An 18879-nucleotide genomic window follows, 5' to 3' on the forward strand; every position below is an offset into this window, starting at 1 on the left:
CCCGCGGCGGCGACGGCAACATGGCCTCGGCTGGTAACGGCGAGCCCCAGGACCGCGGCGGCGGCTGTATCGGGGCCCTGGGCCGGCAGGCGGGCGGCGGGAGGCGAAGACGGACCGGGGGACCGCGCCGCGCCGCGCCAGACCCGGACTATCTGCACCGGCCCAGCTACTGCGACGCCGCCTTCGCTCTGGAACAGATTTCCAAGGTGCATTTCAAACTTCTCCTCCCACTCTTCTCTTCCCTCCTCTTCCTCTTTGGGATCGTCCTGTCTCCCTCTCTCGCTCGCTCGCTCTCGCGCTATCTCTCCCTCTCCAGGAAAAGCAGCAGACAAGTGAAGAGTGAAAATTTCTAATCCTCCCTCCGGTCTTAGGAGGAAAGGGCTGGCTGAGGTCCGCAGGGGGTGAGGGTGTGTGTGTGTGTGTGTGTGTGTGTGTGTGTGTGTGCGCGTGTGCGTGTGTGTGTGCGCGCGCGCGTGTGTGGTGCATGCGCGCACACACGCCCTCCCTGGTGTGCCTTTTCCGGAGTCTTGGAAACTGTCCTCAGTGGACCACCTCGAGGGCGACCGCACTGCGACTCTGCCTGTCTCGGAGCTCCTGCTTCTGCTCCCCCGCCCCCGTTTGTAGCCTAAAAGCTCCATAGTGCCACATTTCTTAACATCTTTGAGGGGGAGGCGGAGTGGAGAGAGGCGGAGAGAGGCAGAGGGGAGGGAGCCAAAGTAAAGGTGGTTTCCTTTTTTGGCAGCCGGTTCTGCTTTTGTTGAGCATGAAATCTCTGCTCCCTTAAAAATTATCCTTGAGAGAGGACATCCCTTCGCTTCCAGGTCCTGAGCCGTTTCTTCTCACTGCCTGACGGCGAGAGGGAAAGTTGTAAACAAATTGCCACCTTAAATCTTCCGTGCGTGTCTGCGGAGCTGCCGGGTTCATTGTGTTTACGAGGCTGGCTGAAATGTGTGGAATCTGGGGAAGGCGAGTACCCAGCCTGGGGCCCGCGGGGCCGCCGCCAGCTTCGGGGCCACGCCGCCCAGAGCAGCCTGCGCACGGCCAGGACCCCCACCGGCGCGGCCTGGGCCTCTTCCCGTGCACTCGGCTGGTGTTTTAGGTTTTTAACCAGGAGGGAATGGGACAGGAGGGAAAGATCTTTGAGGCTGCCCTCTTCCGAACACAAATATTGTCGTAAGTTGCAGATGGCTGCCGCACTTCCCAATTCAGCTCAGACGGCGTCTCCCAGCGCTCTGGAAAGGCTCTGGCGGCCGCGCTCACCACGTGGATATTGCCCCGCTTACCACCACTCCAGGCTGGGGACCCGATGGCTGCACTCTGTAGATTGTTCCCAAAGTGGCCTTGTCCCCGGCCCCCTTCCTCGCCGGAGGGAGGGCGCTAGATGGAGCAGGACTTACGGGAAGGGGGTGCCTGGGGGGGTTAGGTGTGGGGCTTGACTGGGATCCTCCGGCCTTCCCTCCCCAAGTCTGCGGTAGTGCTTGCGACCGTCGGTAGTTCTCCGCTTCCCCTTTCCCCAAGTCTCCCTCACGGACGTTGCTCAGGCCACGGGGACTCCCCTGCGGTCCCCAAGGCGCAGGTCCCACGCTGCAGCATGACTGATTTACAACCGAGGTTCCCTGCCCCCACTCCCCCACGCCGCTCGTGCTCTCGCAGGCCGGCGGGGATTCCAGCCCCGAGGGCCAGTCCCTGCGTCGCGGCCGCCCACGCCCCCCACTGCTGTCGGGGAATCCTCTGGAGGGTGCGCGCGAGCGGGCGTGGGCGCGCGGACCGCGACTCCCCGCCGTTCACTCCTCCCTTCTGCTTCGTCCCCAGGGGAAGGCTACTGGCCGGAAAGCGCCGCTGTGGCTGCGAGCGAAGTTTCAGAGACTCTTATTTAAACTGGGTTGTTACATTCAAAAAAACTGCGGCAAGTTCTTGGTTGTGGGCCTGCTCATTTTTGGGGCCTTCGCTGTGGGATTAAAGGCAGCTAATCTGGAGACCAACGTGGAGGAGCTGTGGGTGGAAGGTAAGCGACCAGCGCCCGCCGCCGCGCCGCGCCCGGCCCGGCCCTGCCCTTCTTTTCCCTTCCCCGCGTCTGATGAAGATATTTGCCAGCATACACCTAGAGTCTCGCCGTAGCTGGCGAAACCCTCTGCCCGCTCCAGGGGCGATTGTTTATTGTTTGCACGCCTGGCCTGCAGCCAGGCCCGCCCGACAAAGGCCGCGCTGTAATCTACTCGGGGCGCTGCGCCTGGCTAGGTGGTGTGGGAGAGAGTGGCGAGGCCGGGCGGCGGGGGCGCGGGGCCCCTCTGCGGGACAGTCCATTAGGCACGGCCCGGGAGGGGGTCCCCATGGCGGGCACCGCCGCCCGCCTAGATCGAGCCCCCGAAATCGCACTCCCGGGGGAAAGCCTCTGCAGTCGGGCTCTGGGACTCGGCTTCCTTCCCACCCCCACCCCACCCACCGCCTCTGCGGAGAGGGGAGAGGGGGTGGAGGGCCAGGCCACCCCTCGGGCTGCTGGGAGTGTGCGCGCCCCCGGTGCAGCGGGGGGGCGGGCTCTGCGCGGGCCTGCGGAGGCGGCCGCGTGTGTGGTCCTGTTTTTGGACAGCTTTCAACTCTGGGGGAAAAAAACATTTGTCTCTAGGTACAAAAAAGCGGGGAGGGTTGGGGGGGGCAAAGAGGGATGGAGTTGAAAAAAATAGTAAAGCACATACTGGAAGCATGTTTGCAAAGTAGATTAATGTTTCCTCGCGGGTGGGGGCGCTTTTTAGATGGAATTATTATGGGGGGAAGGCAGCGTTTTGGAGGCAGCGAGAAAGAAATGTGTTTTTAAGAACGTGGGTTTGATGGGAGGGGCCACAGGATCTCTCTCAGGGGGTTCTGCCAGCCTTTTATCTATGTTCCTCAATTTGGGGGTGTTAGGGGAGTCTCTGTCTTAGAAAAGGAGTTGCAAATTGAAAATAGATGCCCCCTCACCCTGTTGAAGCATTTATATTCTTTGTTATATAGGCTTTTAAATTTTACTTTTCCTTTTTTTTTTCTTTGTTGGTCGTTTCTCAGTTTTCTTTTTGGAAAATACCAATTCATTGTTTGAAAACATTTTAGCCATAGCAAACACTGCTTTGGGCATCTTTGGAGTAGTTGGGCAGTTGTTTAAAACCAAAATATCTCGTAGACACCTAGTGTAAGGTACCCAGGAGAGAATTTGGAAACCAAAGTTACATGTGACATTTCTTAGGTCACCAGTTTCAGGATGCTCTTGGAAATTAACCTAGAATATTTGGTTAATTTACCTTGCAGTGTTTTGCAACTTGTGGTGGTGTATTTAATTGAAAAGTGACAATTAAAATGATAGTCCAAATAGTTAAGATCAAAACACATTCCTGCTTTAAGTCTCTTGGTTGATTAATACAAACGTGTGTTGAATTGAATCCATCATATACTTTGCCTCACTTTGGTTCCTTCTTACTGGAAGTTAAAAGAAGGATTTTACTGAGCATCTAATCTAGTATGCCCCTAGCAACACACTACCTGGGCATCTATAGTATTCCTGGCACTGTGCTAGGCACTGTGATGGGAGACATTGCAGTTTCATGTTCTTCTCACAATTAGAATCAAGTGCATTTGCACCAAATTTAGGCTAACACTTGAAAATTAAGAGAAAAACCTTTGTGGAGGTGAGGAGGCAGTTGAGCATTGAAGAGACAGGAGGGAAGAGGATGTTCTAGCAGGGGCACACCACTACCTGCAAGGGTCTCCAAAGGAAAGGGTCAAGCTGTGTAGCTTGAGCAGGCAGGGTGGTGGGACTTTAAGTGCTGGTCCTTAAATGTGGGGTGTGCTAGGGCACAGTAACTGACCAACAGGGCTGTAGTATAGAAATGAAGTGAGTGGCTGGACTGCTTATTCCACAGTGACCATGAGAGTTGGTTTTGAGTAGTTTGAGCAGTAATTTTCAGTAGATCTTAAGTTCAAAGAGGTAATAGGGTTTCCTTAACAATGCATGTTTCACTAAATAACATAAGATCTATGAACTGGGCCTCCAGTTGGTTCAGTAGGAGCGTATTAGAGAGGACACAACTGAGACAGGTCCCTTTGCCTGCGTTTTAGTTTTAGCCTCTTGAGGTGGTGTCATCATCCCCATCCCCCCACCCCACATGAAACCTAAGGCATGATGTATGCTAGGCAAACCTTCTCCCACTGAGCTAGCTACATTCTTAGCTCCAGGCCTCAGAGGTCTTAGCTCCTTTATGCACTGACAACTTTAGAATAGCTGACTGATTCTTGGGCCAGGTATTCAATACTCAATTATTGAGCAACTACCATTTTCCCGGTATTTATTTTTACACACCTTACAATTCAGTCAAGTACCTATTTTTATTTCTTATACCATTATATGTGTATACATGTTTCATGTAACAATTCTTTTTTCAAATGGGAAACTAAGGGTCATCAATATGTCTGTTCATGTTCATTTTGCCTGCTAATGACTTAGGTTGCTTAGTCTGCTATTGCCTTGGTTGGCCTCATTCATTCATTCATTCATTTGTTCATTAGTAGGTTCTTCTCTTGTAGGAAAAACAAGTTTCATAAATGCAAGTAATAGCAACAAGGGGAACCTCCACACTCACAGTTTTCAATTCGACATAGAAGTAACTGGAGGGCTTGTTCATTCTGAGTTCATTCTGAGTTTAGTGTTCCTATTAGCAGTCAGTAGAAGGTGGTGGGCATTTGCTTTCAGGAGTAAATTCCCTGCTGTCCTGGAAGGTCAGTGTGGAGGTCAATGGATTAAAATGAGTAGCAGGCCCAAATTTATATTCATTTTTGCTTTAGTCTCTTGGATAAATTCTTCATCACTATCAGCAAAGAACTCTGTTACAAGTGATGCTTTCTTGATTGTGGGTGTGATTACAGGAAATAATGGGTGCTTGCTTCACAAACTAGAGGAAGAAAGGTTGCTATTTCTCCTGTTAACAAAATAGCACGACATCTGTCTAGTTTTATATGTGTGTATGCGCATAAACTTACTCCATGTATCCTATCTGCTAGAATTTTTTTTTTGTCTTTTTTTTTGAGTCAGCCCCAGCTGTCCTGGAACTCACTATGTAGACCAGGCTGGCCTTGAACTTACAGAGATCCGCCTGCCTCTGCCTCCCAAGTGTTGGGATTAAAGGCGTGTGACACCACACCTGGCTAGAGTATTTTTTTAATGTAGCCAGAAGATTAAGGAATCTCTATTTGATGGCCATATCTTTGTCTTGACTTTTCCTGATTTAACATCCTGGAGAAATGTGGCTTAGAAAGACAGTTTGAATCTTTTCACCACAATGAAGGAACCACTCTGTTTCCCTCCCCCTCCCTTTCACAAACACAAACATACTCACATACATGTAACATGCATATACTTACATACATGTAACATGCATAAGTGATAACTTTTGGATTCTGTTAAAATGTTGGTATAATGATTGCCTTTTAAGAACTTTTCTAATATGTTTGGTACCCACCTGAGTCATACAGTATCAAGCATCACTCATTTGCGAGTACGTGGTTTGGTTAAAAACTGGTGGAGTGATGTAGCGGGCACTCAGTGCATGGTGGCAGCAAGGTGGCAGTGACACTAATGGTCATTTCGAAGGAGATTATTCACTCAACATGCATTTTCTGTGCCTACTCTGCACCAGACATTGTCCAAAACTCCTGAGAGAGGATGACGACAGTCCACAAAGCAGCAAGTGGGTGGTTAACTGCCAAGATCTTACCGGGAAGTCAGTGGTACCTTCCAAGATGCCCCCAGGCATGGAGGAGTGAGGGTTAGGGACATTTCAGACAGAAGGAATGGCATGGGTAAAGATCCAAAAGAATAGTCTGGTGGTCTCCAGTATTCTCACACTGAGGATGTAAGGTGGAGGTGGGTGTCTTGGCTTAGAAGATCTGCAGGGGTCTATGGCCAGTCAAGTGTTTGGCTGGGGGCCTGCAAGCTCTTCCTGCCAGATGATGCTGTTGTGTGGATGTGTGCTAGTGTGTTTGGCTCCTGGTATTTTTCCTGTTATCTCCCGTGCTCTCACTTGGATCTGAAGCAGTGCCCTGCAAGGCCCTTGCCCATTTCTCTGATGGCATTTTCTACTTGCTTAGCAGATTTATTCTCCTATACTGCCTAATATCTGCTTTCTTTTCTTTATGCACTGCCTCCCCTCCCCTGCAGCCCTCTGTCACAAGTTTGTTGTCAAGATACTCCTGTGACAGACTGTTCATTTATCTCCCCGAGATAAAAGCGTGCCCAGCCCCTGGCCTCCTTTTCTGAAAAGGGCAACAGCCTTGAAATGACTCCATATTGCCCCGGTGTTTGGTTGTTAAGGCCTTTAAGGCCCACATCAGGGAGGAGGATCAGAGTTTATGATTTTCCTAAAGAGAAACAATAATTTTTTTAAATATGTGTTTGATGTGTAGTCTTGCTCTTGAGTGTCTTCCAGTAGCGCTGTGCTTGGTGTACTGGGGCACTTCCTACAGTGCACAGTTGAGAGTCGCAATTCTTCAGTTGCTCAGCCTCGGCACTGTCGTGCTTTGGGCTGGATCATCCTCCAGTTGTAAGAAGGTGTTGAGTGGCACCCTTGGACACCACCCAATAGGTGCCAGCATCGCTCTCCTAGTTGCCTCAACCCAAATGTTTCCATTCATTGCTCGTTGCCCCTGGGAAGTTGGGAGGGGAGTTTAAAAACCCCAACTGAAAACCACTAAGGAGGTGGGAGACTCAGTGTCTTGGGTTTCTTTGAGATCAATCTGCTGTGTCATCCCTGCCCTGCACTAAACTAGATAACTTACTTCATGTCATTCATTTAAGATTTTAATTTTAATTTACTTAGTATATTAGATACCAAATTTAAAAAAATACAGTGTGCTGAGAAGTGGGGAAAGGCCATGGAAAAAAGAAATAAACCTTAGATTTGTGTACTTTGGGGGGAGTTGTAACTGATTTTGCATAAATCCTTGTGGGCTGAGGCTTTTGGCTAGAAGGTAAGTTTTTCAGAGGTGCTTCGTCTTGAAACAGCAGCCCCCTTTCAGAAGTCCAGCGGTGGGTCACCTTGATCTATTCTCAGATGTTCCTGTCCAAAGACAGAAACTTCTGTCCTTGACAACAGCACCAGGGAGGCAACAGGTAGATGTTAGGCAGGCAGGCAAGCGTGGCCTCTTCTGCCCTACCTTTACTGCTTGGTTTCTGTTTACTGCTATAGTCATGAGACAGAAAGACACAGAAATGAGGTTTCTCTCTCTTCCTTGGGTCTCCCCACACTTACAGAAGAAGAAGAAGAAGTGGTCATTAGTGTTAAAGACTAAGTGTACACAGGAGGGGCAAGCATTTGTTGGTATTTGTTTGTATTTAGAGAAAAACGATTGAAAGAGGAAAATCAACAACTACTTGAAAAAATTTCAAGTGGTTCAGGTACCTCCCACACAGGGCAGTTGAGGGACCGGACCCTGAGAGCTCTTCTGCCAACCAGTTTTGACCCACCATTAAGTCAGAAGCAGTTTGTGCCCTGAGCTGTTGCAGATGCATCCAGCACTTGGTCTCCAGGAGATGACAGCTTCCAGATGTACGAGCCGCCCGGTCCCTGTGTTTAGGTTATGCACCACACTGATGCCGAGATTAATGCTGGCTGGACAGCTATGGGAGAGTTGTCTGCTTTCCACAATGCCATGTTTATATTTCATTTGGTTTTCTCCTTCAAAGCTGACCTGCCTGTGACCCCCGGAACCCATTCCACTTGGGGTGAGGTGGAACTTGCCCGCCCTTGCTTTACTGTTCGTGCTGGGGGATAAGGGCAGTGCAGTTCTGTAGAGAGAGGCTCATACGGAGGAGATGGGCTTCTTATGTGGCAGCCCCCACATGACCAGTGCCAGCTGTCTGCCCAAGAATGAACCCTTGAAGAGTGCTACTCTGCTCAGGTACTGGGACATTAAAGCTCTTTTTAGCTCTTACAGCAAATCCAGGAATAATTTAAAATTATTTGAAGGAGAGCAAATTTAATGGAAGCCATTTTGCACAAAAGTCATTTAACTCTTGGCACACTTTTACCATGGAGGGAAGAAAAAGTTGAGGGGATTACCTCTTAAAAATCACCATCCCTGTAGGATTTGCCTGTTGTACTGCGATTTCCCAGGGCCTGTTCCTGGCCCCTGAGCTGGTTGCTTCCTTCTTCCTCCTTTCTGTCTTTTGCTTTTCCCCTCCTGCCCTTGCTTCCACCCAGCCACTCCTGACCCGCCCCAGTTTGTTTCCTTCCAAGTGGTTCCAATCTAAAAAGATCTCCATCTGGTCAATCACACACTGACAGGAGGGAATTAGAAGATGTGTTCTTCTGAGCCAGCTGTAGGACACTAGGTGCAGAGCTGTATGTGCTCTGGGTGGTGGTGGGCTTCATGGCCACCTTCTTCCTTCAGTGCTAGCCAGTGGAAGAGCTACTTTCCTGTTGAAGATTCCTGACTTTCTTACAAACTTCTGTGATAACTAGGATACAGGGACAAGTTCTTTCTGTGTACACAAAACTGTTGAAGAATGTAAGAACTAAGGACAGGTCCCCTGTCCTTATTGTGGAACATGACATAGGGGAGAATTGGGGCTTGGAGCATCTCTGTGCTGCCGAGGCATAAACCTTGACATTCCCACCCAGATGCCCTGCTTCAGCCTTTTGCTAGATGGAATGCCTACCAAAGCCCTTGGGAATATGGAGCTTGGCTAGAGATCGAAGAGGATTGATTTTCTTATCTAAATTTTAGCTGACTCTATAGCCCTAGATGTTCCATCTTTGAGAGGTCTTGGGTGACATCCCATAGAGCAAAGGGTTCTGCTGGGGAAGGCAGTTCAGCCTGGATAGGAAGAAGAAGCTCTTGGAATCTTCAATGGGAACATTCTTTGAATATACAGATACAATCAGGATCGTGGAAACCCAAGTCCTTACATTCCTTTTTCTTTGCTGCCAATCTCTGAATTTGGGTTCCTTACAGGATAATACTCACTAGGTTTCTTTCTTTCTCAAATCAGATTGTGGATACTTTTATACTAGACTAGACTGCTAGTCCTTTTACACTTCATTGTCTTAACTTGTTTCTGCATATCAGCATTTAACTAGATTAGGCAGAAAAAGTATTTATCCTTCCAAGATAGTAGAATGCTGCCATTGAGAAAAAACTTGTCTGTGTGTTGGGAGGTTTGTAGGAGTTCAGTGTCCACAAAGTTGTATCCCATCTTCTGCCCCTCACGGAAATGGGTCTATTGGAATTTATTTGGCGTTTAGAACATAGTTGACGAACAGTTGCCTTATGTTAGAGAAACTGTCTTCAGTGGACTAATGAATGACAGCGTTGTTGGAGAGATTTATAATGTGGAGGCAGGACCTTATTTCTAACCTAGAAACCCAGGTGTGAATTGGCCCAAGTAGTGCACCCTGCATGTGGGTCCCTAGCACCACTGACTGTGGAGGTGTGGCCAGTGAAAGAGCAGCTGGTCGCCATGCATAGCGCGGCATAAGGTTTTTTCCTTACTGTTGGGATAAATGCAGAAGAGTAGTAGATGCTCCGTTTAGCAGTGGAGATAGTTGCAGCTATTGATGAAACATGGACAGAAGTAAGCAGAAAGGGCTAGAAATGGGCTTTGTTAAGTCAATGTGCATAATTTTTTTCCCCTTAAATCATTGCTTAAGGGCTTCTGGCCCCTAGCTCAGGAATCCTGCCCAAAAATGCCAGATGTATTACACAGTCAAGGATTGCAATGTAAACACTGCTCTGTGCCATGAGGCAGGGTGGTCCATCTCCGATTTAAGAAAAGCAGGAGACCAGGAGGGACAGAGCAGGCCCTTGGCTGTCCCCAGAGTGCAGTAGTTCTGCTTGAGTTTGGGGCTGCACAGTCAAGATTTGAAAGTACAAAACCCAAATAAATTAACACTTTGGAATGGCAACAAATAGCAACTTGAACTTGGACGCCACAGAGAGCAAGATGTGCTTTGGATAATTTTGAGTCAGATAAATTTATAAAATGTTGCACGGGGGATTGGAGATGTGGTTCAGTACCAGAGCACTTCTCCAGGATGCCCAGAGCCCTGGGTTCAAGCCCAAGTTGAATAGTGTAGGGTTTGGGAATGAATAAGAAGAAAGCTATGCCCTCTTAGAGGCATCCCTAAGTTATTGTGAACATCATTCTTGCCATCTGCTCTTACTTAAATTGAAAGGTGAGGGAAAGCTAGGCCAAGTGAGGCCTGCTTTACTCAGGACCTCCTACAGTGTCAGAGAAAGCCTGCTGGCTTGGTTCACCTTCTTGGTCTAAGCCCAAGATTTATCACAATGCTGTTTTGTAGCATTGGGGGGTGGCCCAAGATGCCTTGTAAAATGCATGGCCTTCTAGTCTGCTGTTGCTTTCTAGATGGAGGTAAGGAGTAGGCTACTGATGGTCATTCGAGGGTGAGCATGTAACTGAATATGTTGGGCCACTGTCTAGTCAAATGTATTTAAACAGTGCTGCATGCAGTTAGAGGAAATCCAAATGCTTAGATGGATATCATCCATGCGTCTACAGAACTTGTGTTCAGCAGTCCTTGGAAGGACTAGACTCAGACTTTTTTTTTTTTTTTTAAGAACATATTTTGTGAGTTAGGAAGAAATCGGATTTTGGGAATTGTTAAAATAGCTGCACTAATATTTTCCTGGTTTAAGGAATCCATTCTATAGAGTTCACTGACAAAACTGCTTCAAGAAATGGTGATAATAAAAGTGGGAAATTTGAGATTAAAGAAAATAGAGGCTTCTTGATGCCCTCTTTCTCCCTCCTTCACTGCTCCCCCCGCCTTTCGAATTCTCCCATCTTCCCCACCCCCACTCCCCAGTTTCCTTTGCTCCTTTAGTGGGAAACCAGAAACCTTCACAAAATAGACTTAACCATCACACATTGCCTCTGTTTAAGTAGCCTTTCTAAGCAAGAAAATAACAAAAGATTTTCCTAGCTGCCTAAGAAGTTCTTTTCTCTCATGAAGTTCTCACACTGTTACACTAAGTAAAAAAAGAATATGACAAATATGATACTATCATTTTAGTCTATATATGGTCTGGGAAAAAGTTGCACGTTTAATACCTTGCTTAACTGCAACCAAAGCTTGCAGTTTGAGAGAACTGGGATTAGGACTAAATATCTATTAACTGCTCTTTCTAGAGATTTGGGGATAGGATGACCCCCTTTTTTTCTTTTTTTCTTCTTTTTTTTTTTTTTTAAATAGGCTACAGTTTCACATGGCTCCTAAAAGAAATCTCCCTCCTTTTTGTTTCCCACACCAATTGATTTATCATTTTGCTTGCAAGCAGATCCAGAATGTTAGGGCAAGAACACACTCACTTTTTTCTCGTAACTTTTTTGTTGCGGACCGAAACCAGTTGACTTGAATAAATTTTTCTGAGGCCTGAATGTAGCCAGCAACGTGGAAAAATCTTGCCATTCAAGGCCGTCTGAATGTACATTTCAGCCACACAGTAAGCTTCATTGGTAGGCACTGGACTGCTAAATACAACCATTTTTCGCAGCAGCGAGTTAGACAGGTGATTAGCATAATTAGCACGGAGCAGCTATACATATGGTAATGCTGAGTGTGTAAATGCCAGCTGCGGTGTAAAATTTATGTCAGGGGTCGGCAGGGCTGTGCGAAAGTATTGTGTTCCAGCTGCAGGTCAGGGCCGCCAAAGCTTACCTCCTTTTCTCTCCTTGGTGAATACGCCAAACAAGAGAAAGACAGAAATATAACAGATACGGCTTTGATGGGACAGCCCAGGTTTGTGCAAGAGGGACTGTAGCTGCGCACGCGTGCACACACTTGCAGAAATACTATTACTTTCTCTACAGTTGATATTTACTTGAGGCAGGTTTGTGTACGTGTGGGTCTGGGTGGGTAGGTAAATGGACAGGGTTTCCTTGAAGGAACATTTCAGGCACTGTGTGTGTGTGTGTGTGTGTGTGTGTGTGTGTCCCCCGCCCCAAGCTCTATTCCCTACACGGCTTTCCTACCCACATTGTTTTCTTTCACATTAAATGCTGTATAGATAGTGCTGGAATTATCTTGGAAGTATGAGCCTTGATGGGATTCTGCTTAAACTGCTTGCCTAGTTTGGGAAAGGGGCTTTGGGGACACCAAATTCTTCGCAGATTAAAAAAAAATCAAATTGTGTCCTTGTTTGAAAGGACACCCTTGAATCGTTTGCACTTTGAAATGCCTGTTGAGAGAATTCATTGCAGTGATGAGTTCATACATTTTACACTCACAGCATTTTTCTACCTCCCCCTCCCCCACATTTTTGGTTGGTGGCTACAAGAAGTGGTAGTGTTGACAGAATATAGTTCACACACCATGCTGACCGGGTTGATGAAACTTCCTCATGGCACCAGGGGGTCCTTATGTGCTGGCCCCTAATCCAGCTAATCCCAATGGCAACAAAATCATGAAAGTGGCCCCCAGTGCCATGCATCTCCCTGTACAGATGCAGAGGTGAGGCCAGTGTGGTGTTCCCCAGAGGCCAGGGAGCCTGCCTGCCAAGGAAGGGGTGGGGACTGCAGTGTCTTCTCCCCAATACCCACTTGAGTAGAAGAGGCCCCGCAGGATAAGGTTAGAAGTCCAAAGCTGGAGAATAGAACTGGGGTTGGTGTAATGCCTTAATTATGAAGGGCAGATACTTTGGTTTTGTTGTTAGGTGCTTTCTGGTTTTATTTATTTATTAAGACAGGGTCTCATGTAGCCGAGAATGCCCTGAACTCCTGATTCACCAGCTTCTACTTCTCCAGTGCTGGATTCACAGGCAGGAGCCACCAAGCCTAAATTTGTGCTAGGATTTTCTGCCTGCTAGGTGAGCACTCTACCAATGGGGCAACATACCCAGCCCCTTCTTATTTATTTTTTTTTAAAGAAAGCCTTAGGCCTCAACTAAGAATTTGATTAAAAAAATAATAATTAAAGAAAGACGCTTGTCTTGGTTTCTGGTTCTACTGCCTGGTAGAGTTGGACCTCCCTGGGTGTGTTCACTTCCTGCAGAATGATGAGACTTGACTTGTAGCATCAGTGTCCAGGTGAGGCCATGTTCCCTAGAACCTGGAACAGTCCACAGTTGGCAAGTACACAGTGAGAGACAGAGGATGCCTCTGTCTGGGCCCTTCAGGAGGTCAGGAAAACACAGTAACTAGTCTAAGGTGGTGTCCTGCGTGTCCTTCCTTTGCCACAGCAATACATGACCGATGAAGGGGCCACCAACAGATGCAGCGTTGTCTTGGGAGCTGGGAGCTATGACAGGCAGCAGGCCTGGTGGCAGAGTGCTGGTCTGAGTTGATTGCATCTGACAGGGCGAGTGGGTTGGTCTCAGGGAAAGCCATTTAGAGGAAGCAGCCCTGACGAACCTGATAACAGATGGTAATGCAAGCTGCTGGTCTGTGGGATGGGAAGAGGGGGCACGGGGCGGGGCACGGATGCATGCCCAGTGCTTCTTCGAAGTGTTGCATGGGAGCCTGCAAACTACCTATGTTCGACTTTCCGTGGTGTCTTGTGTGGTCCATAGGCAAGTGGGTAGATGTGTTTTGTGGTTATCTTTTCAAGAGGACCTATATTTTTTGAGCCCACTGATTCCAGTGTTTTCCCATGGTAACACCTCAGGGCACAGGAGGGGAAAAAGTTCAGAAATTTACGCAGCACCCTCCACCCCCATGAATAAGAGGTGTGGGTACAGAGCTAGTAAACCTCACCTTGTGAGTTTTTCAGCCAGCTGCCCAAGTTACTCCATCATCTTTTGTTTTTCAATTTAGGAACGAGCCAGTGCTAATCATTTTGCAGTTATGCCTTTTTTAGAAATTTGTATCTTTTGGCCCCACTATAACTAACCACATCATTGAGAGAAGAACCTGAAAGCAACTAAAGGGTGAAGAAAAAAAAATCTCTCTAGAGGCTGCTAGATAATTCACGGGATTAATCAAATGCAAATGTGCCCTCGTATACACAGACCCCATTTTCCTAATTGGGCTCTGAGTGGGTACTTTTCAGTCTGAAAGGGTCATTTGTTTTGACTGATTGACTTTTGGGGGCTTTGGGGGGGAATTAATATCTTGTACAGATGACTGCCTGTTCCCAGGACTCTGTGCTGAGGCCATTCATTCATTCAAGTATGTACCATGTTCCTGGTATGCCTCCATTCACTCACAGAGGTGAGTGAGCAGGAAATGTGCCTCCTTTAAAAGACTTGGAATTTCATGGAGAAAAAAACAGCTGAACTGAACCTTGAGATCATCTTTATATAGCTTACAGTAAGCTTTTGCTAAAACGTTTTTGTATAAATGACACAGTCATCTCTTCTGCTCTGTTTGAAAGGCAGTGATTGTTCAGCAGGGGACATCGTGGGGGTCATCTTGGGTCTATAGGAAACTGGAATAATGCCCATCTGGAGGGGATGGACCACTTGGTTGAATGTCTCCTACCCCATGTTTCTCTTTGGAAAGCCATGCTCATGGGTCTGATTGGAGAGGAGAGGATAAATAGCTTGATGCAGATGCTTTGCAAATGTGATGCTTGTGGTGCTTCTTTCAGAGGACTGGCGTCAGCTTGGATTTCTGGAGAATGTGATGTAGAGTTTAAAGGAAAGGGGGCACAGGACTGATTGCTTGTCTGTTCCCTCTATATCTATCTCTGCTCCATCTAACAGGATCCTCTGGAGACCAGAAGGAAATGGGGCCATGGTCTGCAAGGCCCTGTTAACAGTGGCATCTCCTGAGTGAAGGAAAAGTCTTTAAAGCAATGTTGCTGCCCTTTAAATATAGCAGTTATTTACATGCATTCTAAGAGCTCAACCATGAGTTTCATGTAGTCTGGAAGGTGGAATTTGGTAGTCTGAACCACCTCTGCTGTACCTACACTCTTAGGTGGTACTCAGAAATCAGGAGGCTGGCTGGGCAGTTGCATTCAGGGCAGTTTTGCCTCTTAGATACCCATTAGGGATCCCGATCTCCCTGCCTAAGGTAGCAATGATGGGAACTGAGGTCCCCTGCTCCCATGCTCAGGGCCTGTGCAACACAGCTGTTCCCAACTTGATGGAGGAACAGCCACAATCAAAATATAAGTAAATAATGTGATTTCAAGAACTTTGAGTGATGGAAAGCATCACTTAAGCATAAGAGATTATTTTGGGTCTCTGGATCCTGAGTCCTGTTCAAAGAGGTTGGTGGTTATTTTATTGTTAGAGATAGTATATTTAAGCACAAAAAGTACTAAGGATGTAATGATGCATATGATTGTTTTTGTGTTGAGCTTTGTTTTTGAGACAGGGTCTCATGTATCTCTGGCTGGCCTTGATAACCTAGAACTTCTGATCTTCCTGCCTCTTCCTCTCAAGGTCTGAGCGTATATGTATGTGCCACCATGCCTGGTTTATGCAGTGTTGGTGACTGAACCCAAAGCATGCTAGGCAAACACTGGACCAACTGACCACACCCCCAGCTCTTGAACATGTTTTAATCCAGATCTCTACCAAGTGTCTTTCACATGTCCTTGTCCTTTCTGCCCTCCCTTCCTCTCTTCTTTCGCTGTTTCTCTCCTGAAGTCTTTATAGATGTTCATTTTAAACCTAACACTAGATGAACCTCCCAAAAGGAAAGAAGGTTAAGTGTTATCCATAGACCACTACCCAGCAATTACAGCTGTCAACTGTAATGGTTCACTGGACCTATACTATAGCTACTGGGTTTTATACCTCATTTTGTCCCATAGTTATTTTCCTCTGAATTATTTTGGGAATATTAAATTATTTTTAAAATATGTAAGGGGGACTTTGACCTTGAAGGAGACAAGGGCTTTAATTTGAATAATCTGAAATGGGTTTGGATTCTTTGGGATTTCTGAGTATAAAACTTCACACTCAAGGATGATAAGGAAGATAGCAGGTAATGAACAGCTTCTGCCTGTCATTCAGCCATGATTTATGATAGGAGTTTGTTGAAGTAGCTACCTAGAGTCAGTCTTCTCCGTAAAACTGCTCTGTCCATAGTTGTTTCTGTTTTCTATAGCTAGCTTGTTTGAGGCTCCTTGGGTGAGTGAGTGCTGTAAGATGGGCTGAATGGCTATGAGCTGGTGATGCAGGTATATTTGAGAAGGAGGTAAATCTACCTATGCAACCAAATGAATGATGTAATGATGGTCTCACCATGCTCCAGCCACGATGGCCTCCATTCTCTCCTTGCTGAAATATAAGGGCTTTGCATTTGCTGGTTCCTCCTTTAGGTGGTCCCCAGCTCTTCAGAGTCACCTCAAATGTTAACTTTCTTTTGAGACGCCCCCCTTGCATACTCAACACTCAACATGGCACCACCACCTTTTTTCTTGATGACATTTAATTTACTTGTGCACTGTCTGTGCTGACCCAGCAACCCTCTTGGAACAAAGCAACAGAAAAGGATCCCGGTCTTGTCTACTGAGCAGTCTCAGTACTTAGCACCTAATAATTGTATACACATCCACAAATGTTGGCTGCGTGAGTTGAATGGTTTAATAACTGGCTGAAATGAAATAAATGGCAGCTAAACTTCATTGAAGTTATTGAATCATTTGGTGAAACATAAATACAAAATGAAACACTGGCTCTAAGATACAGCTCTATAATGTACAGAAATAAATTTATCAGTAGTCATTAGTAGGATTCAGGATACATTAGACTTAAGAGGTTCAACTTGGTGTATTTTATCCTGTGGTACTCTTGTCTGGGCTGATATTGGTGGTCACATTGGCAACAGAGTCATGAATAGCACTAGAGCAAAAAGAATTCAGAAATGTAACACAAGACAGTGTGTATGACAAATTGATTAAAAATCTATGTGTTATCTTAATATGCATCATAAAAATTGCAGTGGGGCCCACGAATTGCATTTTCTGTTTTGGAAATAGCCTTTCTTTCTGAAACCCCCTGTGATAAGAGATTGGCTTGAAAGAGTACAGTAAAGTCTAGCAGTATGCCACTTGCATTGGGTTTTCTTACTCTTGAGGGCACTCATTGGGGGCTGTATACCCATAAGTTGCATAGTGGCAGGCAGCTGCTCTGCTGCAGCCCCTGTGGCCTGGGGCAGATGGTGGCTAACCTGGCTGTGTGTGCATGAGTGGTTCCTTGCTGTACAAGCAATTGGGGTGGTCTGCTTTATTGTTGGTGACTTTTACTGATTTATCTTACCTCCTGGTTTGGAGTCATATGAAGTTTTAAGTTTGAGTTAAAAAGGAGGCACAGTGTTGTAAGCAGGATGAGGAGTCATGTAGGGGCATGTGAGGAGGCAAGAGGAGGAGGTAGAAGTGATTTCTGGGTTTGGGCATGAGATGTGACACCACCAGGAAAAAGGGAAAAAATAGAGCACTTTTGGGTTGAGGTTCTTCATTAGTGACCTGGTCACTTTTCAGAAGTGACCTGTACTGAGAATGGGCAGTTGACTAACAGCTGAGTCTGCGCCTGTTGAGGATGTGGATTGAGGTCAAATTCAGTTCATTAGTTGGCTTAAGTATATAATGTAATTCTTGCCACAAAGAACAAGAAACTGCCTTTGGGCACACACAACTGCATGCAGTATTAGAAAAACTAACTAAATGTCCTCTCTTCCAAGTTGTTTTCCACCTGCTTTTTTTTTTTTTTTTTTTTTTTTTTCAGCTCTGAGGATTGAACCCAGGACCTTGGGAATTCTGGGCAAACACTGTACCACTGAGCTATACCCCAGTCCTTAACTTGACATTGGAGAAGCCCTTCAGCCATTCTTCTTGGCATTTGTCAAACTGTCTACACACTTTGCATATTTTTTATGAACTGATTGACGCATTCCTCCCTCCCACATCCCACACAGCCTCACCTCAGAGCTCCACGGTGGCCTTGGCTGCTGGGTGGACCTACACACAGGGTCCTGCCAGCCTGCGATTCTGCACTAGTTTTCCTAATGAGGGCATTGTTTGCTTTTTAGCCTGCCCCCTTGTTTATAAAATATGCCAAGAGAACCAAACACCCCACTGTTCTCAGTACTTATTTACTTGCCCAAACCAAATGTTTATGTCCTTGAATACTAAACTTGAAGAAAAAGGATTCTTCCTCGTGGGAAAGCTACAGCTGCTGAGTTCTTTCCAAGTTATAGCTGGAGGTCTGCTTTTGAGAAAGCCCCAAGCTTATCAGTGACTTTCACAACTATTCAGACCAGTTTCCTTTGCCTTGGTGTGTGTGCACAGGAAGGCAGAATCTCTCTCCTCAAGATGCCTCTCAGCACAAGGGTGGCATCCCAAGCTTGCTTTGTTCCCAAACCTTAACTGTAAGCATGCAGAAAGGAGGGGCAGAGTGAAAAGTTGGCAGCAGCGGGATCAGTGGTTTGACCACCCGGGCCTGGTTGCCGGCATGCCTAACTTTGGCCAAAGTGCAGGAGAGCTGGGTTGGTGTTGGGTAGGGCTCCTTGGCCTCAGTGGCAGGTCCAGCACTACCTGGGAGCTTCTGGAACACAGCCGCACTCCCCCAGGTGACTCAGAACCTGGCACCTGTTTTTTCTGGATGCTGACCAGGAGAGTCTGTAGAACTAGGGTCTAGGAATTGTCCATGGTGGCTGAGACTGATGGATTCTGTCCCTCTTCTGTCGGGTTTTCCGATCTGATAGAACCAACTTCCAGGGACTTCAAGGCTGTTCTCTCTTGGTCCCCTCCTATGAGGTTCCCCCCTGCGCATCTGACTTGAGTCACAGTATTTATCTTCTGGCAAGTTGTGTTCTGAGCACATACTCACCACCTTCCCTTGTTGCTTTTTCCACAGAGGAGAAACATTTTCTTGTTAACCTTTGCCAGATTACCTGGAAGAGTGTAAATTGAAGCCATTTATCTTAAATGTGCTGCAGGGGTGCAT

At 46.8% G+C, this 18879-nt stretch overlaps 1 protein-coding gene across 6 annotated transcripts in view; it reads left to right on the forward strand.

Annotated features, from left to right (window-relative positions):
- Ptch1 (patched 1) overlaps positions 1-18879 on the forward strand; it is a 67974-nt gene that overhangs the window by 8413 nt on the left and 40682 nt on the right. For 3 of the 6 annotated variants that reach the window (XR_003847311.1, XR_003847310.1, XR_003847312.1), the window contains exons 1-2: positions 21-206; positions 1813-2005. Coding sequence is in view for 2 of the 6 variants with exons in the window: in XM_008855121.3 (XP_008853343.1) it covers positions 21-206; positions 1813-2005 (379 nt within the window). In the remaining 4 variants the exon portion in view is untranslated. Of the gene's footprint in view, positions 1-7; positions 207-1005; positions 1174-1812; positions 2006-18879 lie in introns of those variants that run through there. The other 3 variants (XM_008855121.3, XM_029557180.1, XM_029557179.1) reach the window with 3 other exon arrangements.

The sequence above is a fragment of the Nannospalax galili genome, unplaced genomic scaffold (assembly GCF_000622305.1).
Source record: "Nannospalax galili isolate Female #2095 unplaced genomic scaffold, S.galili_v1.0 scaffold467, whole genome shotgun sequence".
Taxonomy (NCBI): Eukaryota; Metazoa; Chordata; class Mammalia; order Rodentia; family Spalacidae; genus Nannospalax; species Nannospalax galili.